We start from the raw sequence: 25,826 nt of genomic DNA, 5'->3' as shown, positions 1-25,826 counted from the left end.
TTCGCCAAAATTAGCCGGCGCACAAACAGCCGGCAGTTTCACCCGTTACGATGGAGACACGTAGTACGCAGCTGAACGCGCTTTTCCACATGTGGTATTTCGGTATCACGCTATTTCTGCAAAATTCGGGCGCTACAGTGAATCTGGAAACCTGGGGAAGCACCCTGGGGGAAGAATCCGGGGAATGGTCCCATCTCGCGGAGTCGGACAGCTGCAAAGGTTATTTTATACAAAAAGCGCCGCCCAGCCATGACAGTACCTGCGTCCAACTGTGTCGGCAAGATTTATGGTTACAATGCAAGCTTTTCCTTGGTATCTCCTTGGCCTGCATGCGATATGCGCCATGGCCGCGTTATCTGATTGCGACATTCCGCCCATACAACAGTTCGTTACGAGTTATGCGGGAGCAACAGTCACATTGGCTCAGGTTCTACAGCAGAATGCTACCTTCGGTGGCGGCGCGGCCGACCTTGAGTTTCCCATGAATGACACAGGTCTACCAGCCTTGTGCGTGGTGACGGTCAACGTCAAATCCTCCAACACCTCGTCCTATAACTTCGGCCTGTTTCTACCGAATCAGTGGAACAATCGCTTTATAGCCTCTGGAAATGGGGGATATGCAGGTGGAATCAACTGGAATGACATGGGCACGAACGCTCGATATGGATTCGCATCTATGTCGACGGACACTGGCCACATTTCCGGTTCATTCGACGCAGGCTGGGCACTCAACAATCCCGAGGCTCAACTCGACTGGGGTTATCGCTCAATGCACGGCTCAGTTGTTGTCGCAAAGATGATCACCAATGCATACTATGACACAAACATCGATTACTCGTACTATTCTGGCTGTTCCACGGGTGGTCGACAAGGTTTCAGAGACATTGAGTTGTATCCAGAGGACTTTGACGGCATCCTGGCGGGAGCACCTGCCTGGTGGACGACTCATCTTCAACCAGACAACACCGCTGTAGGATTATCCAACCTCCCCGCCAATGCTCCTGCGCATATTCCATCATCATTGTTCCCAGTGATTGGAGCGGAGGTCCTCCGACAATGCGACCCTCAGGACGGCTTCAAGGATGGCATCATCTCGGACCCCGAAGGCTGCAACTTCGTGCCAGAAATGCTTCTTTGCACCCCGTCTTCGAATCAGAGTGCATGCCTTACTGCACCTCAGCTAGACACATTGTACCGCATCTATAATGATTGGTGGGAGGCCAACCAGACCTTCGTTTTTCCACACTACGAGCTGGGCTCTGAGGCCCAGTACGGCTTCCTGCTGAACAGTAAGTCCGCCGGCTCCCTCTTTCATGACGAGAAGGCCAAGGTCCCTGCATGTTCGCTCCCGACTTGCTGACATGTATCCTGCGTGTACAGCCGATTCAGGAGCCCCGACACAGCCTGGCATTGCTTGGATCCAGAACTTTCTCTACAACGACACCACTTGGGATTGGCACGATTTCACGTATCAAGTGATCCTCGACGCGGACAGAATCAATCCAGGCAAAGCCAACGTCGGCTTCGACTTGACCGGCTTTTACAACCGCGGTGGCAAGATCATCCAATATCACGGCCTGGCGGACGGTCTGATACCGACTGCAAGCTCTGAGCTTCTGTACAAGAACATCTGGAGAACTATGGGTGCCGCAGGTATTGTCCTGGACGATTGGTATCGTCTATTCTTGATTCCAGGCATGCAGCACTGTCAAGGAACAGCCGTCGATGCACCGTGGTACATCGCCTCGAGCGGACAACCCTTCGAGCTGGGCCCAGAAGTTTGGAGTGTACCCGGATATAGTGATTCTAAACACGACGCGTTGTTGGCCCTCTTGGAATGGCGAGAGAATGGGACGGCACCGGAGTCTATAATTGCGACCAAGTTTAACAATGACACCGTCACGGCCGGCATACATCGGCAGCGACCGATCTGTATGTTTCCCATGCAGGCAAAGTACACAGGCGAAGGAGATCCTGATATCGCCGACAATTGGCGTTGTCAGCTACCGTACTGATCCTGTGCGTGGTGTATTCTTGGCAGAGATCTGGGCGCCCGAACCCGCACGCACTCTTATATACCGAGTACAGACAATGTCTCGTCTTGGCAATCAGCACATTGCCAATCTCTTGTGCATGCCCTGCCTATGTGTCTGCCTGCCCTTCTGCCCCTTCTCGATCGCCACGCGCATTGCACGTTGCAGCTCCAAGTGCCGAAATCGCTAAATCCGGCATCCACACCGACTATCACGGGCTGGGGGCTGCTCTCGTCTTGGCCTCCAAGCCACTAGACGTCCTCCGCGACCACACGTCTCGGACTTCCAAGAAAATCCAAGCCTTGAACGCTGCGGACAACAAGACACGGCTGACGGGGTAGATTGCCCTGTGTAACTCTCACGGCCCAATCATAGAGCGCGCATTCCGCCTCGTCGTAGTGCCGTGATCTTAACTCTGGACCAAGACCACCAAGACGTTCCATTGCATCTTCGACTTGATTTCCCATGGCCAACGGACGGGCGCGTCGAGCGGTAGAGGGGACGTCATCGGCGTGCAATGCCGCGAGCCGATCTGATTGTCCTCGCGCCTTCGCGTGCACGAGATACCCCGGATCTTCGTGGAAGGTTCTGAGGTTGCTGCACCATGCACCCGTACATATGTGGATTGAGATCCTGGCATGGGCGGGGGATGCGACCAGTCCACCGGGCACAGTCCAGAGATTACGATCCAGCGTGCGTCCTACATAAGAAGGCCGGAACCGCGGGAATCTACAGTATCTCGCTTACCCCTTCTCTGGCGTCCTGCTTCTGCGACTCTGTCATCTCTCTTCTGTCTTCAAGGCCTCTCTCTCGGAGCCTGTCTGACCTGGCCCTGCCCTACTGAGCCTGGCACAGTATCCATTTACTCAACCTCACGCCACGACGTCACCTCTCACCTCTCCTCAACCCGCTATTCACTATGTCCTCCCTCCCCCATGACGTCAAGGTCAAAGACGAGGACCGTTTCTCTCACGAAAAGGACCAGGAAGTCCGCATTGAACGGTCCGAAAGTCTAGATGGCCTCCCTGACCCGGACGCCGGGAAGAGCGAGGAGGAGAGGAAGAAAATCGTACGTGCTGTACTTGTAGTGTTTATTCAGCCCGTGATATCGCGTTCCCGCCTTTATCTGCCCCTCTTCCGATGTCATTCGTTTCCCCAGAGTTTAGTACGTACCTACTAACCTCCTTGGTTTTTTTTCCCCCAGGACCGCGCGCTCATGTGGAAAGTCGATCGCTGGCTGATCCCTTGGCTGTGTCTCCTGTATTTGCTCTCCTTCTTGGACCGGACGAACATTGGCAACGCCAGACTGGCAGGCATGGAAGACGACCTCGGCATGGCGGGCCACGACTACAATAACACGTTGACTATTTTCTTCGTGAGTGTCCCCTCACCTTGGCCCTTGGGATGGGATGCAATTTCACGTCGAAAGTGGTACGCTGGCGAGTGATGAGCCGGACGCGACCCATCTACAAGTGGTTGTCCACGCTTCTACGTAATACATACTGACACACTCAACCACGCAACGCAGATCTCGTACGCTCTCGCGGAACCGATCACCAACATCCTCTTGAAACGACTCACGCCACGCATCTTCTTCACGGCCATCATTTTCCTGTGGGGCCTGATCATGACGCTGATGGGCCTCGTGCAGAACTACGCGGGCCTGCTCGCATGCCGCTGGTTCTTGGGTCTGGCCGAGGCGGGCCTCTTCCCCGGCGTCAACTACTACCTTTCGTGCTGGTACAAGCGCACGGAGCTGGGGATCCGGGCGGCGACGTTTTTCTCGGCGGCCGCGCTGGCGGGGTCGTTCGGCGGGCTCCTCGCGGCGGCGATCGCGCAGATGGACGGCCTCGGCGGCAAGCCCGGGTGGGCGTGGATCTTCATCATCGAGGGCCTGGCGACCATGTTCGTCGGCGGCTTCTGCTGGTGGATGGTCTTCGACTGGCCGGACACGGCGCGATTCCTGAATCCCGAAGAGCGCATCCGCGTGCGCCGCCGCCTGGCCATGGACAAGCAGGCCAGCTCGGCCGAGGAGTACGACCGCCGCCACATCTTCGCCGCGCTCCGCGACTGGAAGACCTGGGGCTACGCCTTCATCTACATGGGCTGTCTCTGTCCGTTGTACGCGTTTTCGCTGTTCCTGCCCACCATCCTGCGCGGCATGGGCTACCAGGGCACGCGCGCCCAGTTGTTGTCCGTGCCGCCGTACGCCGTCGCGGCCGCCATGACCATCTTCATCGGCTGGTTCGCCGACCGCACGCGCTGGCGCGGCTACTGCAACATGGCCGTCGTGAGCTGCGGCATCGTCGGCTTCGTCATGCTCATCTCCACGGAGGATCCGCACGTCCAGTATGCGGGCACGTTCTTGGGCGCCGTCGGCATCTACCCGACCATTGCGAACACCTTGTCCTGGGCGGCGAACAACATCGAGGGCGTGTACAAGCGCGGCGTGGTCATCGGCATCGTCGTCGGCTGGGGCAATCTCAACGGCGTCGTCAGTTCCAACATCTACATCACGGGCGAGGCCCCTCGGTTCTGGACGGGCCACGGTGTCGTGCTGGCTTATCAGGTCATTTGCCTGTTGGGCGGCACCATCTTCATGCACGTCATGCTGAGGATGGAGAATGCCAAACGCAAGAGCGGCAAGCGGGACCGTATGCATGAGGGTAAGACGCCTGAGCAGATTTGGGTCGCGGGTGATAACAGGCCGGACTTCATTTACACATTGTAGACAAGCCTAAAGCCTAGAAGGGGGGGGCCCAAGGAGAGAGGACTGGGGACACGAGCGAAAAGGGTGGCGATTTTGGTCACCATTGAACCAGAGAGATCTACTTGCCAGATAGATCATAGACGCGCCGTTCAGATAGTCTCGGACCAAGACAACCAAGAGACGCAGAACCTAAACGAAGTGATAGAGTCTGTCATCACACCGCGATATCCTATCCCAACCATTTCAAGCAGCCTGAGCTTGCAGTAGTCATCAGTGTCATATCGAGCTAAACAGACCCACAACGATAGGACGTACCTTGTGGCTTTGCACACGTCGGTGGCCGCTGAAGCGTATCCCGATCTCCCCGTTTCCCGCTTCATTGTTGCACCGAGTCACATCTTGGCGCAGCAACGGGAGGCGTGTCGGTATTTATTGGTCGGCAAGACTTCAGTTTGTGGCTATGTTCAAAGCCTGTTAAACCAGGTTCAGGTCCACGATCTGCTCTGCGAACGACTATGGTAGGTACATAGGCACGTAGGCTGCAACGGTGACCTTACCACCAGATGTCCGTGACAAAACGGACCCATTCCTACGATGGCACACAATTCAGGTTATATATATGTCGACGTAATAACCCTACCTACCGTCGGCTTCCAACAACTCTGCATAGATCTGCAGCGACCTCCCAATGAGATTTACCGTCTCCCAGACGCTGCTTGATTGGTATAGTTTGGCCCATAAGCGGACAGTCATGGCGCTCAAGCGATTCTTTTGTTGCAGGATCTGCTGGCAGCTGACTTTGTATTCGGTTTCGGCCACCAGTTGCACAACGAACTCCAAGACTCGATTTTCGGAGGCGGTGAGAGGTGGAGTGGGCTCTGTCGTGCTAACCTCTTGGAGCCATTTCGCCAGCAGCAGGGCACATTCTAGAGAGCACAGGGCGTGCTGATTTGACCAATGTATCAGCTGTGTCTGGGCAACATAATTGATGCCAAGCTTGACGGGAATGCTGAGGGCATGAGCACAATGCAGCGCAGCTCTGGTCAGCTTTTCGTTCCGTTCGGCTTTCGCACTCTGATGCAACGACCGCGCGACAACGTCCGGATCCCAACTGGTCAACGATCTTACGGGCCCAAGGTCCATGTTGAGACGGATATACGCTAGTCGTAGAAGAGCCGTCGACGTGAAAGTGACTGGTCCATCCGGGCTGAGAGGGTCCATCGACGACTCTTGGTTCCGTTCCCAATGATATGCCCAGCGTTTGAGAGCATACTCGAATGTGTTGATTTCCTCGCTCGTAAGGTTTCTCCGGCCGTGTTTGAGGGAGGGAATTCGAGAATTGCGCACGAGCCAGATCTGTTGGATAACGGCGTGGATAAGCGCACATCCGGCCAAGGCTGAGAACCCTGCTCCACTTGGCTGAGATGGTTTGTTCGAGTCCTCATTGCCAGCAAACAGATCGACAAGAGCCTCTTTGAAACTTTGGTGGGGCGCCTCCGGAATGCTAGCATTTCTCAGACCATGCCAATCTTGCTCAGTAGCTGCTCTCCATTCTCCTTCGGAGCATGGCAGATCGAGGTCCAGTTCGCTTGCTAGCGTCATAGGCGGGAGGTCGAAGAGGATGGTGTGAATGTTGAATAAGCAAAATATCACAAGCTGGGTTCGTTTCAGAGTCTCGTGTCGCGTCCAGCTTCTCCAATCACCTGCTAGGGGGACCTGCTTCTGTTGCGCGTCGTCTTCCTGGGTAAGGGAGTGTAGAACGCTACGAATGGATAGTGCTTCCGCTGCAGCCGGCTCTCGCTTGTACCACGTGGCGATTGCGATCAGAAGCAACAATGTTTGCATCAATTGTACAATCTGAGCCTCGCCCTCACCAGTTTCAGAGATGGACGGGTCATGGTCGAATTGATTGACGCCGTTCCTGGACTTTGAACCACGTCGGCTTCGATGCTCGGCTACCCCAGTGTTTCGATGCTTGCGAAGTCTCTCCATTGCTATCGACCTTACCGTGGTGTACAGATCATTCCCAGCATCTTCCTCCCGTGTGTATCGAGCTCCGAGTGCTGCGATTGCCAGGAGCAACTCAGCATTCATTTCTTCCATCCGCATTGTGGGAACATGAAAGAAAGGGTAGTGGTCGTGGAAGTTCTTGAAATAGCTGCCAATGTAACGGGATAGGGCATGTCGCGAGGGGAGGGTGAAGCCAGGGTCGACAGAGTCGCCGAAGCAGGCTACACAATGGTTGATGAGCCATTGCCGGCAATCTGCCGTCACAAGGAAGTGGCGATCGTTCAATTTCAGCCTGTGCTTGTCCGTAGTGATGGCTAAGGGCTTGTCCTCGGGCTGAAGAGAAGGAAGCCGGGAGCCGTAACGGGACAACATGGAGTCGGTTTGTAGCGACGATGACGGTCTCTCGAGTCGAGGACCATTGTGTTGTTCGACGCCCACTGAGGCATTACCCGCCATGATAGTGGCCTGCAGAGACGGGTCTGGATCGTTGAAGAACACCGGCAAGGGTTGGTATGTAGGTGAGAACGTGTAAGAAAGATTAGGCACTGCGTCCATGAATGCCGAGAAGTCGTCTGCGAAGTCAGGAGCGAATGACCCGAATTGGCTGGGTATCACATTGGAAATGCCTGAATCAAGATCAGAGAAAGAACCGTCGATGCCAGTGCTCCCCATATCTGTTCCGACCTCAGCATGAAGTTGTGATGGAGCCGCAACATCCTCGAAGATGTCATCGGCAAGTCGCTGTTCCTCGCTTCTGACGGTCAAAGACTCGTTTGGGTACGTGGGCTCTTCAATGCTGGTTGCTGTCAAGGCGAGCCGTGTCACAGCTCTGGCGTCGGTCCATAACTCATCCACGTCGTCGCCTCTGGAGCTGCCCTGATCCAGATCGGCATTGAACTCGTTTCGCTGGCCAGCGTCCTTAGGTCCATGATGATGCAGCCGGAAGTGTCGCGTCAGTAGGTCTCTTGCGAATCAGTAAGCGACTTTTGTCGTCACCCTAATACGCTGCATGCCACATACTTGCGTGTGAAGGCTCTGGTACATAGAACACAGTGATAAGGCTTCTCTTTGGTATCTGCCAGTCATTTCAGCCTGTCACTGTCCTTTGATTCACCCCGATCACCTACGAGATCTTTCGTGACGTTGGAGATGCTCCAACCTGGCGAAGTTCCTATCGCATCGATGACAGACAAACGTCTTCAAAGCTACTCTGCCATTTTCCATGACTTGGCAGCATCCGACTGTGGTTGGTAATTAGAACCTGGGAGGAAAAGTCGGGGAAAGAGGAGACGGCGAGGCGATGTTAAGTGGAAGTCATAAGGCGGGCGAGGCTTGGTCGGTGCTTAGGCACGCCCAAACTGAGGATTCGTCACTAAGCATGCCCACTAACAACGCCCATGCGGGGCCCCAGAATAGCCGCTGGGGGGCCTCCGGTCTCTTAGGTAAGCATGGGGGCCGCCGAGTCTCCAATTCGGGGAAGCGGCAGCCCGAAGACCGCCTTTAAGTCAGTGTAGACTTCACAACTCGGGAGGGCGTCAGGGCAAGGACCAAGACGTACTCCGTCCAAGCTGGAAAAGCTGAACCGGGTGGCAGGAGACTATGACAAGGGCCCTAGTGGGAATCTGGTAGTGGACATGTCTGCCTGAGGGTTTACGGACAGCGGACCCGGAATTGCCCAGTCATCGAAGGCTTCCTTAGGAGCCGTTTGATATACCTCTTGCTCGGAATGTATTCGCGTTCACCATGAGACAATAATCGGCTCCCTACCGGTCATTAATCCTCCCAGAGGCAATCTCGCCGGTGAACCGTCTCGACCTGAGCTTGGAAGCAACACGCTTGATCTACGATGGGTCGGTGGTGGACATATTTCCTTCCACGTGTGCCTTACCTGATCAACTATATCTACTGGGCTATCCTTGTCAGAATCCCGCTGGCTAACCACGAGGCCATCTGCATCTGTTCTCCAATTTGGAGATCATAAGAATCGCGATCAACGACACGGCAATGTGCTTATTGGAGCTCCGTCTGTCCAGTCCTGCTACTGTACGCTGATCCTCAACGTTCGGAACAGCTGTGGGTGAGCATAGTAGTCGCTTGTTGATGTGAGGACGTAAGCCAGAACCCATCGGTGCCCCCTGTGCGTTCCGGCCGGTCATGGTGAAAGACCGCGGATGCGTTCGAGGCGAGAAGTTCGGCGTTCCGATCAAAAGGGATGTCTCATTCAGGCGACCTATTGCATCAAGGCCAGCTAATTACATCTCTTGTCAGCGCGTCGACTTCATCAGCGAGTGCGTAGGACGGCCGAAGACGTTGCAATCTCGATTCATACGGTAACCGACGGTCCATTTCCCACTATGCTACGCCAAACGACGTGGACATCCACCTACTGCTACACTCATCAGGATTTGAACTCGATAAAAGGTACTATGGTCAGAGTTATGTCAAGCAGCAAGGCTTGGGTGTGACCTAGATAGGTCTCTGGCTGCTCCTCTTGATCCGGCCCAGCTGAATTTGAACCAGTGCTCGAACAAAGTCACGTACCACAGCCCACTCTCGAGTAATATAAGGGGTCCAGTCCCTTCGGTCTGAAGCACTCAAAGGTAGGCCGTCTTATCGAAACTCTCCTGAAGCCACTGATCCAGCTTCGCGGCATCCCTAGGAATGAACCTTACCTTGAACGGCTTGGGCTGAGTCACCATACTGGTCGGGATCGAATTGCAGTCGATGCTATCAAGAATAGGCCTCTCGTTGACGTATGGTGTCTCCTTGATATGGAACGCCAGGATCAGCCGCGTAAATATGGCGTACAGCTCGCGGTTCGCCAGGTGAGCACCGGCACACATGCGCGTTCCAGCGCCGTAGCCGAAATGTTGTGTCCCTTGACCTGCCTCGGAAACGCCGACAAACCGATCAGGGATGAACTCGAACGGCGATTTGAAGACCGTCTCGTCGTGGTTGGCGGCCCACATGTTCTACACGGTTTTCGTGAGTCGTTAGTCTGCGCGACGAAGCTACCCAGGCACAACTGCGATGCGGGTACAATGGTACGGGGACGCGTAACTCACCATCAGGAACGGCGTCCCAGCCGGGATCACCGCACCTTTATAGTTGATATCCTTGACGCTCTGGCGGTTGAAGGACAGATTCAATGTGGACCAGAAGCGGAGGACCTCCTGTGCCGGAATTTGTCAGCCGTTTAGACAGCGCAACGGAAACCCGGCCGATGAGCAATGCACACGTACCTTGACGAAGGAGACGACATACTCAGACTTCTCCTCTAGAAGACACCCGTGCCACGGATCCTCGTTTGCGTGAGCCTCAATGATCTCCTTGTGCATACGCTGCTGGATCTCCTGGCCATGAGGGGACGACAGGTATGCGATCGTCATATTGATGTTTCCGGGCAATGTATCGAGCCCGGCCGCCACCATGGTCAGACAAATGGATTTCAGCTCGTCTGCAGGAGGTGTTATCAAAGCTGCATAGACATACCAAAAGAGGAAGAGAGGAAAGAAAGGGGCGCAAGGAAGGGGAGGCATCTCATCTGCGGTGTACTGTACTCACTCTCAGCCAGCTTGGCCTCCGGATCCTTGAGCACATTGCCGGCAATGCACGGATGATCTGTCCCAGCCGCGATGCGGTCCTTGAGAGCATCGAAAAAGCGCAGGATATACTCGTCCCGTCGGGCACGGAAGCGGATCGCATTCTTCTTGTATCCCGGCCAGAGGCGCAACAAGGGGATATAGTCCTGCCAGCCGTGCGCAATGCCGCGGATGTTTGCAAGTTCTCTTTCTACGGCAACCACCTCGTTGAGCGTCTGGTCGTGCACGCCGCCCTGGATCCGGATGCCATAGTTGAGCGTCAAGCTGATGTTGAGCGAAAACCGCTGGAAATACCCGTTCGGGTCGATGTCGTAGCCTTGCTTCGCTTGTTGAGCCAGCTCGTTCAGGCTGCTCGCGGACTCGAGGTCAATGAAGGGCAAATACGTCTGGACGGCCTGTCTGTTCAGCGCCGTGGCGGCGGCCTTTCGGGCGCGCTTGACAGACTCGCTCCAAGGCGACGTGCCAAGCGTGTACACGCCCTGAGTCTCGGAGACGACGTCGTGGAACGTCCACGTCTTTGGCCGGGAGATCAACGCTGACTGATTCTTGATCCACAGCTCCTTGACCGCCTCGAAGGAGTTGGCGTAGATGAATCGCTGGACACCGAACGCAACCGTCAGTTGGGACCTTCATACCCTGGGTACCATAACAGGGTACCCTTGGGTGCAGGATGCAAGCCTACTCACCCGGTTCCCCAGACGCACTTGGAACACGTCGCCGTATGTCTTGGCTAGCCTCGCACAATTTCTCGCGTGGTGTTTGCCCAGGAGAAGTAGACTTCCAAAGATAGGCACTCCCGGAAGTTCAGGCAGGTTCTTGATCTTGGGGATATCTGTTCTGGTTGACCACCGCCATGCCAGTGCGAGGACAGATGCAAAGACGAAGAACGCGAATGCTGGATACATTCCTATCGGCAACGAGCAAGGAGGAGTAATTACCGGGTTGTCTCAGTAAGTCAGTGGATCAGTCAGTCATCCGGCTCTTGTCAATCCATTTATACCGTCATCCACACAACGGTAAGCGTATTATTCTGGTGTAACTGAATATTTCCCCGCCTGATGTGCATGATGTTGTGCCGGTCTGAGCATGGGACATCGTTCACTGGCCTGACATCGTATAGTAGGTGCACATATCTCCAATTTGGGGGTCCAGCTCCAGTAGATCGCTCCATGCTGATACAACGCGTAACAGCAGAGCGGCAAGCCGACCAAGGCGTGCCAACGAAGAGCGAATCAGGCCAAACTCGTAGATATCAACGAGTTTGTGGAGTCGTAGGACTTGAATCGTAGAGGTGGAAGTTTGCCTGATAGTTGTGTTGGGTATGTCCTAACAAAGCTGCTTGGGTCAACTCAGTACATTCCCTGCTCACGGTCTGAGGGCCTATCCACGCAGGTAACCCACATGAATTCCTAGGACCTCGACGTTGCCAGCCCACAAGCAGGCGAGTTGACGATCCTTGGACACGATAAGGAGACAAGCAAGCCTCAACGCCGACTAGACAGTACTTAATTGCTCTGCCCATCTCAAAGCGTCACCACCACCTTCCTAGCACTGACGCCACTCTTCTGCCTATCCAGACCACCCTGCACAAAATATAAGCCATTGCCGACGACGAGTTCTTCAGGCGCGGCCTTGAACGTCCCATTTTTCAACGACGCAGGCAGATAGTCGCCCCAGATCTTCTTCGCCACGGCTCCAGCTTCCTGGTTCACGATATTGGTGCTCCCTATCCTAACGACCTTGACTCCCTTTGGCAGATCATCCGGCGTGGAGACAACGCTCGCGACAGTCCCTCCACCAAGTGCATGCAGCACAGCGGCGCTCTGGCGCACCGTGTCATCCGCTCCAATGGCATCGTAAGCGCCCACCACAGTCGCGCCATGCTCTTTCAGGAGGGATATCAAAATCGGCACAACATCCGGGTTATGGTAATCCAGCACAAGCGAAGCGCCCAGGGTTTTGGCGTATGCGTAATTCACCGGAGACGCAGTCGTGACGACGCCGTAGCCCGAAGCCACGGCCAGTTGGATCACGGATGATCCGACGGACGAGGATCCGCCCCAGAGGAGGAGCACTTCGTTCTTCTTTTTCGTCGTCATCGAGCCAGACATCGTACTGCCGCCGCCTCCAAGCTGGGGATACCGCAACCCGAGAGTCTCCTTCAAGTACAGCCCTGCCGCCGCGGTGCTCACACTCAAAGGCAACACTGCCGCGCTTTTGAATTCCAGACTATCAGGTATTCTAGCCACGGTCTGGAGCTTTACCCTCGGGTATAATTGAAAACCGCCATACGCGGGGCCACTTCCCAACCCCAGCGCGTGGGCAATGACGCGATCACCTTTCTTGAAAGCCTTGACGTCCTTGCCCACTTCGAGCACCTCACCGGCGACATCTTCTCCGAGGATGGCTGGGTAAGAAAGGCCGAACCCGCCCGACGCTTGAATTTTCCAGTCCACAGGGTTAATGGCCACGGCGGCATTCTTCAGAATCAGCTCGTCGGGAGCTAGGTCTGGGAATGGAGCCGTTGCCACCACTAAGGGGGCCTTTTCCGATGGGATCCAAGCAGCGTAATTGACAAGTTGCATCTTGAAACATGTGGTCGCGGAAGGTCAGGCATCGGATGATGCTGAAGCACTGAAAATGACCTAGATATACATATCCTCTCCCACTGCGGTCATGACGTGCTTACCTGCAATGCTGTCGAGCTCCGGGGATGTATTAGTAAGGCGGATACGGTGAGATCGGGCCGGAGAATGTACGAATCCTATGCGGGGCCACCCAACTGCATACTGTACGGAGTACTATCCCTGTTCTTCTGCTTCAAGCCAGAAGGTGAGCCGGTGAGCCAACCTTGACCATCATCTTTACAGCTCCTACCCACCGCAGCATTGTGACCGTCCTGACGACGTCCTCGGCAGACCGAGCGTGCGGATACTTGCCGTCGGGGACTTCCTGACGTGAGAGATCGCATAGCGGCCGCCATCCGTGCTGAGGACGTAGCGACGACGAAGTTCCAGATCTATATTTCATGTCTAGACCATCTATGCAAGCTTCAATGCCCTGCGGAGTACGGTACTGAGCCAGCCCGGTGCAGAGTAATTATCTGGGTCGAACTCTTTGGCACGCCAGACAACGATCCCATCCGGTCGAACCAATACGGCGCCGGAGCTTCCGATACCGCGCTCGGCGGCCCATTTACCGTCAACGTCCTTCCATCCAGACGAGTGATCACCCGACGACCCCATATCCTTGTCTAAGACTTCCACAAGACTCACTAACCCGTGACCATCATCCTCTACGGCCTTGCTCCACAGCTCAGGCCGCGACGTAAAGAGAGCGAATCCATCATAGCGGACCAGATCCCTGCTTGATAGTCTCCGCCCATCCTGTTCAAGCCAAGCATGCGGCAGGTGATGTCCTGGAATGGTCGAAGGATGATAGTACAACGAGTCTAGCTGTCCGTCTTCGGTAAGCTGGCCGTCATGATTTGTTGCCTTGCCTTCTCCATCGACGTCGACGTCAGGGTAAAACCACCCGACTTCTGCACCTAGCGCGTGGAACTCGGCGTCAAGTGTTTTTTGCGCACGATCAACTGCTTCGCGGCGGGTGATGGCTTCACGGTCGTCCGCCGGCGCATTCAGAAAAGAGTCCATATTCGCGACGTTCTCGTCCCGGGTGTTGGAGGGAGAAACGCCGATGGCGCGGTCCATGACCAGTCCGTGGGAGCGGAGGTTGTGCAATGCGTTATCGCGCACTCGTTGGCCGATCGGTCGACGCTCAGAGTCGTACGTATCGAGTAATGCATTGAGATCTGCACCGGGCTCGAGAGATGACGGAACGCCATTCACTGCTAGATTCAGCTTCCACACGAGATTGTCCACGTCTTGTACGCCAGTGTTGAGACCTAGAGCACCCCATGGGGGAATCCGATGGGCCGCATCCCCGACAACGAAGACCCGTCCCGCCGACGGCTTGCTGCGGTAGCGCCTTGCGGTCAGTGCATTGACGTACCAATAGCTGGTGGAAAGAACTTCTGCCTTGAGGTCCGGAATTTGCAGCGTAATGTGCATCCTGTTCAGTACAGCCGGCCCGTCCATGCTTCTTTCCCCGGGGGCCAAGCCGCACGCGAAAACCCACTCCTCGGTATCGGGAGATATGGGGTATGGGCCCAGGTGATAGAGGTAGCCGGAACCGATGGTGCCGCCGAGTTGTGGGTTGACAAACCAGGTTATAAAGTTTTGAATGTCGGGGTGGTATAGAGACAAAGGAGCGCGGACGTGTGCGGACACCATGTTCATGACATCGCGTTCTCCTTCCCAGCCAATTCCAAGCTGTTCGGTCAGTCCGCGGCCGCCATCCGCACAAATACAGTACTTCGCTCGCATGGTCTCGGAGGGCTGGCCCTTGCGCTGATACGTGATGAGGATGTGATCGTCTGCTTCCTTGACTTTGGTGACTTCGGTGTTGTAGAGAATGCCGCGGGGGTTTAGTTCTAATGCCCGCTTCTGCAGGAGAGGTTCAAGCTGGATTTGTGGCAGTATGGAATACTGACACGGCGAGACAGACGCATATTCCTCCTCATAGGCACCACCGCCCCAGGAATCTCGGCTGACAATCTCCATCCCGGACGGTCCAAAGCTGGTGTACCACCCTGTTCTGCAGATGATGTCCGCCGGGGCGCGTCTCTTGATTAACTCGTCTTCGACCCCCATGCGCCGCCAAATCTCTACGGTGCGATGATTGTAACCGCATGCTTTGGGATGGATGGATGTCGACGGGTATCTCTCAAACAAGACGTGCGGAATATTGCACTGCGAGAGAAGAATAGAAGCCGACAGACCGGTCGGACCGCCTCCGACGATGGCGACCGGATAGCTTGCGGGCGAATCCGAGTTCGTCGTTCTCATATTGTCAAGCACCGACTCGGAAGGGTGTGGACTCTGCTATATCGCTTGGAGGTGCCCTTCTCTCTAACTGTCCGTCTCAGCGTTAGCTCCCTGCCGTAGAACAGTCATTAGACGTAGAATTCCAACAACGAAAGGTGTTCTACCACTGAGTGGTGCCTGATCTCCTCGTTGGCCAGAGCATGCTCACACGGAAACGAGAGCAAACGCGTGTCGAGCATACTGGACCGTCCGGAAATGAGGTGAACACGAAGCTTATGTACACTCGGCATTGGAAGAAGGTGTTAACTCCACATGGATGACCCCACGGAGCATGCATTGGCAAGGCGGCCAGATGGGTTAAAGTTTGCAAACACAACGTGGGGCAATCCCGTGCTTGAGATTCCGTAGAAGAAAGGAGTCCAGCTGGTAGAGGTCAAGAAAACTTCATACTGTCCCGTTGCCGAGGCCCTGAAGATGGTAAAAATGAACAACAACCAACAGGCGAGAATGAGGGAGGTGAGAACATGGATGATCAGCCAATCGTGTGGAGAGAAACCATAAATCTTGGCAGTAATACGTGCACAGCGCATTGCAGGTATTTGCGTAGATTACAATGTCATAAAACGTGTTAGTAGGTCAAAGTGAAGAAGTTTGCCGGCTTTGAAGAGAAGGTGTAGAGCGTATACAGATGGTTGAAGGCGCCGAGTCTGCTCACAGCTTGCTTCTATCTTCACTGAAGGACTTCGCCTTTCCCTTTGACTCCAACCAACGCTTTCCAAAAAGACCTTGATCTATAAGCAACTCCGAGCTCATCGACGACCATACTCCATACTGCCCAGACGGGGACTTGACTCTTGTTGCATCTTGCCGGAGCACAATCCATTCCTGAGTGCGTAGTAGAGCACGCGTCTGGCGCGGGAATGATCGATCAGTCCTGAAACTAATCGCTTTCGCGTTGGATTCTCACCGCAGAATACAACGACAGCATATGCCGCTAATAATTAACTCCCTGTCCGGTTGTCTCGCAAATGCCTTCCAGAGGCGAGACTAGCCATGGAAGAGATGCAGACTTTGCGCTTGATGAGCTCCTCGCTCTGATTCAAGACTACCACGACTTCAACCCCGACATGACCGTCCCGGTCTATCCCTACCCGACATCACTACATTTCAGCCAGCAAATCTCCCGTGGAAGACCGTGCGTGTATCAGCTTGACCGAGGAGTGCTCGAAAATACACTTGGGAATGAGCAGATTCCGAATGGCGCGAGTCATAACCACGAGACCGACGATGCAGCGAAGCCGCACCACGCGGGTGTTTCAGTGAACGACCGGAAGAGGGCACATCTCGAAGAGGAGCAGCGTTCTATTCTCGGTGCGCCGTGCTTCCGATGGACTGAAAGGACACTCCGCTCGCTTGTGCAGAGCGAGGTGGAAGTGGCTGTCACGCCAGATGGTCGGGCTGATTCGCTGTATGTACTCCCAAAACGGCGTGCAAGGCAACAAGACACCTCAGTCATAGGCACGGGAGTGAGCAGCTCTACAGAGGGACCAAGCGAAGGAGAGCACGGCCCACACACGACGCTCGAAGATGTAGCTGGTCAAGACGACAGCGACGAGGACGACGCACTAGAGCACGTCTTTCTCCAACCTGCCACGACCCGCATGACGATTTCCAAGCTGATCGACGAGCTTTGTCCTCCGGTCTCATCTTCTCTGTCTGCAGACTGTACGAGAAAAAGGCCAATCTATTATCTCCAATCGCAGGACTCGAACCTCTCCCGCCCAGAGCTGGCTCCGCTCAGAGCCCAGCTCCCCGCCACGCCACCTCCGTTTGCGTTTCCCGCTCTAGGTGAACCCGACGCCACGAATATTTGGATAGGTAGCGCCCAGAGCGTGACATCCACGCATCGAGATCCCTACGAGAATCTCTATCTCGTCGTCAAGGGACGGAAGAAATTCGTGTTGTACCCTCCCATCGAGGAGATCTGCCTGCACGCCACGATGGTGAGGACCGGACGATGGGCGTTTGACGAGGAGACGAAGGAATTTGAGATCATCATGGACACGGACACGGACATGGACACGGACGGAGATGCGCCAGACGACGGAGGAGCCAACGGTGAGGATGGGAATAATTCTGCATCGAAGGCATATCCACTCGATGATAATTCGCCCTCGCCCTCGCCCTCATCAGCTTCCTCCTCGGTAGACGCACACTCCGCCAAAATCCCCTGGATCCCCATCGATCCGTTCAACCCTCCACCACCTTCATCAGACACGCACCCGTACTACAAATACGCGCGGCCCCTGACCGTCACCGTGGAGGAAGGACAAATTCTCTACCTCCCGGCCGGGTGGTTCCACCACGTAACGCAAGAGTGCGGACAGTGGGAGGACCGGGCCGAAGACGGAAATGGAAACTTACGAGTAGTGCCCGCGCCGTGTGTTGCCCTGAATTACTGGTTCGACATGGACTACTCTGGAGAGAAGCACGTCATGAGGGAGATGGTCGGCCGGCTTGTCGAGAAGGTCAGGAGGAAAGAGAAAAGTGGCAATATTTGAATTAATTAGTTTAATTAGATTAGGTTGGGTGCCGTACCTCCATCGTACTGAGTACGTTTGCCTCGAGGCTTGCTTCCGTGCCCCCTTCTTTCCTTTCGCCGAGCTTCATGCCACCGCTGAACAACGTGCATCCTTTACGAGATTTAAAGTCGAATTGCACCTCGGACCTTGGACTCGGCTCGCGGAATCGAGGGGGCCAGCTACAGTAGATGTCTTCGAACTTCGGTGGCAGAGACAGTCGTCAAGGTTGACAGACTTGCTTTGCAGTCCGTGTCGCGGCTCTTGTCAGACGAGCCCGCAGTTATGGTATGGTAGCATCGCCACTTAATGCTTTCGCTAGATCGAGTGACCACGAGTCTGGTGGTTGCGGGCGCGAAAAGAAATCTAGGTCACCGATAAGCGGTCAAACTCACGCGGATCGGGTTCTGATGGCCACTCATGGCACTACTAGGACGGAAGGACGGCTAATGAAGCGCTTCGAGAATGTTACTTCGATTTTCTATTCTAAGCCGAAGGCTAGTGCTCTAACCCGAGGAGAGGGTAATTTACCCCGGAACCTGGCAGCTTCTTTGAATGCTGTCCACTGAGCAGACCTCGTCGTCTCAGCTGTCCGTCTCGCTGGATCTCATTGCGTGTGCTGCTCGACCCTTCGTTCCATACATGGAGATCCCGGAGTTCACCTCATAGTTCTCATCAACTGGTTATTGTCACGACTGTGCGTATCGACTGCAGGCCTAGGCGCGAGCCTCGACCTTCTTCAAGAGCTCTGGGAACTCCTTCCAGTCGTACATGATCTCGACGCAGTTACATTGCTCCTGAAGAATCTTCGCCATCTGCTTCATCTTCTCCTCGCCGTCCTCCAACTTGTAGACACCAACGTAGCCAATGCAGGGGATACCGGCACGCATAGCGGCGGTGGCACCACTCTTGCTGTCCTCGACGGTGACACACTCCTCTGGCTTGACGCCGAGTTGTTCGCAGGCATAGAGGTAGATCTTGGGGTCTGGCTTGCTGGAAGGAGGGTTGAGGGAAGTGGCTGCGCTGTAGACATGCTCGTTGGGAAAGTACTTGTCGATTCCGGTCTTCTCGAGGGAGGCGACGACACGGGGCTTGGCAGACGTGCTGACGACGGACATGGGGTACCCGGCCTGCTTTAAGCGCTCAAGCTCCTCAGGCGCGCCAGGGCAGGGCTGGCACTTGGCCTTGAGTTTGGCAGTGACGGCACCCAATTCCTTGCCGACGTATTCTTCAAGCTGGTCTGCAGGCATCTCGAAGTTGTGCTTCTTCTGCAGCCCGTTCATCATGCCGCGGAAGTTCTGGCCAACAAAGGCTTCGAGCAGGTCATCGACGGTGTAGCGGTCGGAGACGTTGTACTTCTCGAGGAGTTCATTGGTAAGATCGGTGCAGGCCTCGAAAGCGAGACGCTCTGACAAGCAGAGGGTGTTGTCGCAGTCAAGGAGGATGTATTTGACCTATGAGCCGTTAGCTTGCCAGTCCCAATAGGCCTCTTTGATAGTGCTCGTCCAACGATGGGCGTTCAAGACCGATCGAGGGGTAGATGAAGGCCCGGTGAAAGGTAAGTGAACTGACCTTGCCCATCTTGACAGTGTTCTTAAATGTACTTGAGCCGAATATGTGAAGGAAGAAAACTGAGAAGTCTATAACAAGGGTGCACGAAGGAGAAACTTGTTGTGTTTTGAGAGTGAGAGTGAGAGTGGGATGGAACACTGATAAGTTTTGTTTTTTTAGAGGGGCTCGAGGGGAAATAGAGATCGGGCATTGATCTGCAGTGATTGGGCACGGCGGGACGATGCTGGGGAAAGGCGCCACACAGTAACGGGCACCAGGAAGGTGGAAGCTCAAAAGTGGAGCTCAGGGACAGCTTCAAGCTGCGTCATTGGCCATGCGACGTCATACGATTAACCGTTCTTGCTCTGTTGTTCGCAGGCGCCTCACCTGCACCACGTGCAAGGACACTGCATACCGCAAGTAATATGGCGGTGAGGGATATCGGCAGCTTTCCAATACTGAAATAAGTCCTTCTCTAGCAACATCTCCGCCAGAAAGCTTCTGTAACGGCCATTCCATGGTCTAGATCATCGTGGAGAACATCTGGTCCGTTGCCCGTCGTACGGAAGCCTGGTACTTGCAGCCGTAGCCTCGAGACTTTCACTCGGACCCAGCAGTGACCTTGGGTATATCTCCCTTTGGGGAAACATTTCCATCCCTTCCTTGAGATTTGTTGCTCCTTTCGACTTGGAATTCTCCTCATCAAAGATTGTGCCAGTTAGCAACGCCTCCAAATTATGCAGCTTGGCACCCAGTCACTCTTTCTGCCCGAGTTTGACCTGCTGACATGCTGGAGATTTCAGGATAGCGAAATCGAGCCCTGCGTTGCTCTTAAGGGGCAATAAATCTGGTGTACACATTCTGCAGGTACCACCTTCAAAGCTGCGTAGTCTTCGATATGTCGGCACAACGACGAGCTCTTCATCTGGTCATACGCGACGATCGCAATCAGTAGCCTCGTCTGGCGCCTCTCCCGCCTCGGAAACCACTAGACTCAGGTAACCGCTCCCCTCGCCTCCACTCACCGCTTGGTATTGTGCCGGGTCCACCGAAATCGCCGCCTCTTGGTCCAAAACCATTGTAGCTGCCTCTACTGCTCAAACCATAACCGCCACCTCTGACTCTGCCGTAGCCGTTTTCTCTAGCACCGCTCCTCGCACTAACGCTTCCACTAGAGACCACGGTGCCATCGCTCAGCGGAGGAAACACCGCGCAGTCGATAAAGTCGCCGATAACAAAGCGGGCTTCTTCCAGCGTTTTGTCTGCCTCCTCGCCCTGCAAGCGAATAGCGCCAGGGCCATCGCCGTTGGAATTCTCCGGAGCCGCGACTACCACACTGCCCATCTCTTTGCTCAGATATCGACCCCGTCCTTCACTCTCAAGCCTCCCTCCCCCGCCTCTGCTAGCATGTAAATCAGGATAGACCAATCTGAAGCTCAGCCTTGTCCCAATGGCGGGATCAGGGAGAATGCTTGGAAGCGCTTGTGTCAACAGAAGCGCAAGCTCCCGCAACGTGCAGCTCATCCATGTGTATATCTGCAGGTGTGACGGTAGATGCGGATGTGGATTCGAGGGTGTCGGCACAGGAAAGTCCGTCAGGCTGTGGAAAGCGGATGCGCGATAGCAGAAATTCAGCAGGAAAGGCGTGGTGGTTTGGCGGTCGATGGTAGTCTTGGGAGGTGGAGAAGGAGAGCGAGACATACTTGCAGTATGCATTGCACAGCACTCCGTAGTATTGAGCAAGAGGGAAACACGGAATATTCGAACAAGTCGTCAGTTCATCGCAAAGTTTGCAATGCGTGCTGTCGCTCAAGTGTCTTGTCTCCGAACATCGCATCCGAGACACACCTCAGACTAGTACAGCATAGGGATGCAAGTCTTGCGATGCGAATGAAATATTCACTTTGCTGTCCCGCGTCGCATGGGCTGATGGGTGGCAGGCCTTGAATATCCGCGTGAAGGAGCGCGTCTCGGTTGACCTTCCACTTCTGCTGGCTCCAGCTATCGTTAGACAAATCACTTCTATGACAATCGATTGATCACTGCGCATCATGCAAATATCTAATTAATGTGCCAGGCTCATAATTATTCGCTCTTAAACCTTGATCTGGTACGAGGGACCAACGAGTTCTAGATGAAGGGACATGACAATTTGATGATACATGTCCGGACGGACGAGCACCTCCAATATCAAACAATCTCATCACCCAGATTGAGTAATTCATCGTAATTCATCTTTCCGACGCTCCCCAGGCAAGTCTCTGTCCCTGCGCCTCTTCAGTACCTGTGGATGTGCCAGTGGATCTACTCACGGCCACAGGTGCCAGCAGCTTTCGCATTTTGCACTTTCCCGGGGACTCCCTCCGTCAATTCTGGAGCCTCCTTTGTTGTCAGTGAGCAGGTCGTGATCCTACGAGAGCGTTGCCCAAGTTCTGAACCGACGTGGCCTGTAGGTCCTGTATGTGGACTGATCGTGTATGCTCCGGTCTTACTCAGCGCCGTGTGGAATCCGCCCCTTCGACTCCGCTTGGACACTGCACGTCAGACAGCGAGGGCTAAATCGATGTCTTGAAGCTAGCATGCAGCGAGGGCCTAACAGGAATTCGGAACAATCGGCAGAGCTTGCTTGGAAGCAGAGGCACCAGAGGCTACAAATACCGTCATGTCTGGCGAGGAAAAGACGCTCTACATGCTTACTAACATCAGAGATCCATTCCATTTGCCACAAGGGGTCAGCGGCCGGCTCGCACCGCCCTTGATCGATCCCGATGTACATGTATCGGGTACGATTTGAGCGCGCTGCATGCGACTCCTCGCCCCTAGGCCAAGTTGAGATCTATCGTGTCGATAAAGATCCGATGACTTTGATTCCCATGTCTGTTCGTCGATGACGAGTCGAGCAGAAAGTAAGAGCAATCAAGCCTGGGAAGAATCCCTCATCACACCAAGCAGGATGTGAGCCTGTCTCCAAACACTGTATCTCGGAGATACGACCGATGGGATACAAAGTCGAAAGCCACAGACACACTTTCCCCGGCGTTTGGACAGGCCTCCATGCCTATTTCGGCTTCGTACCTCGAATCCGTGGTGGGAGCTGTTGAATGTTGTTGAACGCTGACCCTTTTCTTCCTCGTCTCGCCTCTTCACAGCCACACCGCTGTCGCCGCGCCTGCGCCGTCGTCCAATTTGGTCCTTGCTACTTCTTTGATCACTTGCCCATCCCAGCTCAAGACGAATACATAGCCCTGCTCACTATCCGTCAGCGCAAGATACTCGATTCCATCGATAGTCGGACCAGGTTGGACTGCGTTTGCCCATCCCCCACTCGTGGGTGACTCCCACATATATAACAGGCCCGCATATAAGCTCGACCTGGACTCGCTGCCGGCATTTTTGGCGTATGAATGATGCGGAGCCACTGAGGTGTCGATTCGACCCTCAGAAGTCAACCTGTACACTGCAACATAACCATTCTTCCCCTCCTTCAAGCCTCGTGTACTGGCGTACAAGTACTCTGGCTGGTCTCCATGGGAGAAACTCGTCCGCACTTCATCAGCCCAGTAGTCTACTTCCTTCTCCTCCGCCGGGATGATCCGCACGCCTTGCTCGTGCTTCAACTTCACCCCTCCGTCGCTCGTAGAGAAGACATCAACCATGCTTGTATGCTCTTGCAAGCAATACACGAACTCCCCACTCGGGTGCGGCCAGACGTGTCTCGGGCCGTCAGTGGGCCTCGGTGAAATGTGCTTCTCCCCTGGTGTCAGCGCCCCGGTTTTCGGATCGATAGAAAACGTCCAGATACAATTACGTCCTATGTCCGCAATGTAGATTGCTTTGCCGTCGGGCGACAAATCCGCAGAGTGGGCACCATGGCGGAGACCGCCGAAATCCATCACGCTGCCATCGTCGCGCTGTGCATTCTGGTCGAGGAAGGAGAGGAGCTGAAGAGGCTGGACTTGCGGTGATGACTGGGTTGCTGTCGTTCCACTCGAGGCAGGCGGAGGCACGATGTTGCCGGTTTCTGGATCCAAGCTGAATACTTCGCCGGTCGCTCCGCCGGCCGAGTATAGCGCTACATCACTGGCGGTGACGTAGCCGCTGCGTGATCTCGTTGGAGCACTCCCGAGAAGCTGGATGTCGGTTGCGGAGTTGACTGCATATGCTACGACCGTGGGTGGTTCTGTCCAGGCTGTGGCGTAGAGATTCTGTCTGCCGTTAGGCTTTGGGGGATTCAGATGAAGCCAGGAGTGAGAGCCCACGGCAGAAGCGCGATGGAGGATCTTGAGGGATGCTGAGTCTGGAGCTGATGACGAGGGCGGCGTGAAGCGTAGGGTGTATAATTGAGGAGTGTTGAATGTGCCGACCAGGAAGTCGTAGGTTCGAGACATGGTTGCTCGAGTCGAGGTTCGGTGGACAGTGCGACGCACGAAATTTCTCGGTTGTCGTTGAGCGGTTGCATATACGCTTCAGATTCTCCGTGGTAAGGTCGATGTTGTAATTTGTCTGAGCAAGACTGTCGCAGCAAAATTAGGTTGTCCTATATGCTATCCTCGTAGCTGCCACGAAGAACCTTATCGCTCATCAGTTCAAGCTTAGTCTTAATTCAAGGCTGATTTCCCTCCCAGGGTTGGACCTGCTCGACTCCGTAAGGATGAGAGTGCGTTCTTTGGCTCCAGAGCCACGGGATGCTTCTATCCTGGAGAGGGTGAGACTAGAAGGATGATTTCTAGATATGATGATTTGCACAAAGAGATCCAGCAGCCATCCGAGAACCCCAACTCTCGTTGGCAGAGTGCTAATGTGCTATTATCATCACTTCCGTACGGAGTACTCGTCCGGTTACACTGGTCGGCTCGGGAAGCGCGGCGGACTTTTATTTCGCCGGGGTCCCTATCCGAGACCGCCCAAAACCCCGCACAACGTTGTTTCAGCCTTGCATGCCAGCCTTGCCAGCCACGCCAGTGCGGGGCAAGCTTCTGTAGGTGTCCAGACTCCCAGGCTCTCACCACTTGCACGCGTAAGGCACGCTTACTCGTAGTTCAACTCCCTGAAAACACCAATGCAGTTCTGACTTGCTTCACTTTGTCACTCGCTGCGGCTTCGGCTGACGGCGACTGTCGATGCTGTTGCGGCATTTGAAGCCTGCTCCGGCAAGTTGTATGGTCTTCTGATCGAATGGTCCTGGAACCTATTTAACAATGTCACTGGTTACGGCTGCTTTTGTTCTGGCAAAGTAAGGAAGGATCTCATCAATTCTATTTCCGTGTGTCGCCAGGAGCACCATGTCGTCCCTTTACCCTTGGGTTGGCTCCCGCTAGGAGGTTCCGGGACTTTTTATCGACAAGCAAAACCTTGAACCGAGTCCTTAGGTTCGCCTTGTTCTGTACCAGGGTCCATTGGACATGACTCCTATTTTTGCTTCTCACCTCTTTACCTCTTGTGGATACTACACGTCGCAATACAGACTACACCTTCACGGGCAAGGCCACAATGTCATGCAAGCCTTGAGGAAGACACCTCCTGCTGCAGCTGCACTGCGGTTTCTGATCCTCATGCTGCGTCGCTCGCACACCATTAATGTTTCGTGCTTGGACGATTCTTCGCAAAGCCTCTATTACTGCTTGCTGCCAGGGTCCCGAGGCACCGATATTATTTGATCATACCAATGGTTCAGCACGCTGGTGGCCTGCCTCATGGGAGGAGACTTCTAACCATAGCACTTACCCCACTACTCCTATTTAGCGTTGCTCGACGATCTATACGAGTTCGATGATGATGGAGGAAATTTCGTGACTCCTTATGGCTTGATCGGCTCTGGTCATAGCAACTACCAAGACTCGTGAGTTTGCAGGTTAGTCATCTCGACAACTCGACAACTCGACAACCAGCCAGCCGGAGATGCAGATCCCGGTCTTTGGGACGTTAAGACTAGACCTAGTCCTTTCTCAGCCACCATTTTCCACAATAGACAAACCTTATCCCCGCTCTCCGCATGACAGAATCGAATAGGTCAGACATCTCGATCCTGCAGAACGTCTGGAGTGCCGCACCTGACAACCTCTTTCCCATATTGTTCGTGTTTGGCGGTGCCGTGTCTCCGGGATCCATGAAGGTGCTTGTTATCCTTGGAGCTGAGACATTGGGGATTTTCGGGGATAGTGGCTTTGAGACGCCAAACCCCAATGACAAGAGTATCTCTGGAAAGCACCGTACTTGGTTTTACCTCGGGTGGAGAGTTGAGAACCTCTTCCACTCGTCCGTCGGGGGCGGTTCGACAACTTCACGACCGGCGGGTATTGGGGTGGTCATTATACGCTCATAGTAGTCCTTGAGCCTGGTCTCGAGGGGTCAAACGTACAGGGATCGATGATGAGGATCATCTCTTCACGAAGTCTCCTCATGAACTATTTTGTGCGTCAAAGGTAAAGTCGTCCTTGAAGCTACTTTACAGTACT

The 25,826-nt window shown here is 54.6% G+C and overlaps 10 protein-coding genes across 10 annotated transcripts; 3 read left to right on the top strand and 7 right to left on the bottom strand.

Annotated features, from left to right (window-relative positions):
* Window positions 1-295: 295 nt before the first annotated feature.
* On the top strand, window positions 296-2,015 carry G647_09945 (uncharacterized protein; the record flags this gene model as incomplete). The annotated part of the gene is made up of 2 exons (XM_008725937.1): window positions 296-1,289; window positions 1,381-2,015. 2 exons carry the CDS (start codon window positions 296-298, stop codon window positions 2,013-2,015), a joined length of 1,629 nt encoding a protein of 542 aa, XP_008724159.1.
* Window positions 2,016-2,952: 937 nt separating this feature from the next.
* On the top strand, window positions 2,953-4,764 carry G647_09944 (uncharacterized protein; the record flags this gene model as incomplete). Its single annotated transcript, XM_008725936.1, has 3 exons — window positions 2,953-3,102; window positions 3,238-3,408; window positions 3,562-4,764. The coding sequence occupies 3 exons, from the start codon at window positions 2,953-2,955 to the stop codon at window positions 4,762-4,764; spliced, it is 1,524 nt and encodes a 507-aa protein (XP_008724158.1).
* A 615-nt stretch (window positions 4,765-5,379) lies between these two features.
* On the bottom strand, window positions 5,380-7,977 carry G647_09943 (uncharacterized protein; the record flags this gene model as incomplete). Its single annotated transcript, XM_008725935.1, has 3 exons — window positions 5,380-7,717; window positions 7,774-7,828; window positions 7,881-7,977. 3 exons carry the CDS (start codon window positions 7,975-7,977, stop codon window positions 5,380-5,382), a joined length of 2,490 nt encoding a protein of 829 aa, XP_008724157.1.
* Window positions 7,978-9,347: 1,370 nt separating this feature from the next.
* On the bottom strand, window positions 9,348-11,260 carry G647_09942 (uncharacterized protein; the record flags this gene model as incomplete). The annotated part of the gene is made up of 5 exons (XM_008725934.1): window positions 9,348-9,725; window positions 9,819-9,926; window positions 9,996-10,210; window positions 10,318-10,951; window positions 11,042-11,260. 5 exons carry the CDS (start codon window positions 11,258-11,260, stop codon window positions 9,348-9,350), a joined length of 1,554 nt encoding a protein of 517 aa, XP_008724156.1.
* A 618-nt stretch (window positions 11,261-11,878) lies between these two features.
* G647_09941 (uncharacterized protein) lies at window positions 11,879-12,940 on the bottom strand (the record flags this gene model as incomplete). Its single annotated transcript, XM_008725933.1, has 1 exon — window positions 11,879-12,940. One exon carries the CDS (start codon window positions 12,938-12,940, stop codon window positions 11,879-11,881), a length of 1,062 nt encoding a protein of 353 aa, XP_008724155.1.
* Window positions 12,941-13,396: 456 nt separating this feature from the next.
* Window positions 13,397-15,262, bottom strand: G647_09940 (uncharacterized protein; the record flags this gene model as incomplete). Its single annotated transcript, XM_008725932.1, has 1 exon — window positions 13,397-15,262. The coding sequence occupies one exon, from the start codon at window positions 15,260-15,262 to the stop codon at window positions 13,397-13,399; it is 1,866 nt and encodes a 621-aa protein (XP_008724154.1).
* Window positions 15,263-16,269: 1,007 nt separating this feature from the next.
* On the top strand, window positions 16,270-17,802 carry G647_09939 (uncharacterized protein; the record flags this gene model as incomplete). The annotated part of the gene is made up of 1 exon (XM_008725931.1): window positions 16,270-17,802. One exon carries the CDS (start codon window positions 16,270-16,272, stop codon window positions 17,800-17,802), a length of 1,533 nt encoding a protein of 510 aa, XP_008724153.1.
* A 734-nt stretch (window positions 17,803-18,536) lies between these two features.
* Window positions 18,537-19,401, bottom strand: G647_09938 (uncharacterized protein; the record flags this gene model as incomplete). The annotated part of the gene is made up of 2 exons (XM_008725930.1): window positions 18,537-19,274; window positions 19,393-19,401. 2 exons carry the CDS (start codon window positions 19,399-19,401, stop codon window positions 18,537-18,539), a joined length of 747 nt encoding a protein of 248 aa, XP_008724152.1.
* Window positions 19,402-20,319: 918 nt separating this feature from the next.
* G647_09937 (uncharacterized protein) lies at window positions 20,320-21,072 on the bottom strand (the record flags this gene model as incomplete). The annotated part of the gene is made up of 1 exon (XM_008725929.1): window positions 20,320-21,072. The coding sequence occupies one exon, from the start codon at window positions 21,070-21,072 to the stop codon at window positions 20,320-20,322; it is 753 nt and encodes a 250-aa protein (XP_008724151.1).
* Window positions 21,073-22,514: 1,442 nt separating this feature from the next.
* On the bottom strand, window positions 22,515-23,759 carry G647_09936 (uncharacterized protein; the record flags this gene model as incomplete). The annotated part of the gene is made up of 1 exon (XM_008725928.1): window positions 22,515-23,759. One exon carries the CDS (start codon window positions 23,757-23,759, stop codon window positions 22,515-22,517), a length of 1,245 nt encoding a protein of 414 aa, XP_008724150.1.
* Between the last annotated feature and the right edge of the window lie 2,067 nt (window positions 23,760-25,826).

Source organism: Cladophialophora carrionii, assembly GCF_000365165.1.
Source record: "Cladophialophora carrionii CBS 160.54 unplaced genomic scaffold supercont1.11, whole genome shotgun sequence".
Taxonomy (NCBI): Eukaryota; Fungi; Ascomycota; class Eurotiomycetes; order Chaetothyriales; family Herpotrichiellaceae; genus Cladophialophora; species Cladophialophora carrionii.
Note: the sequence above shows the minus strand (reverse complement) of the source record. Positions and strands in the feature narration are given on the sequence as shown.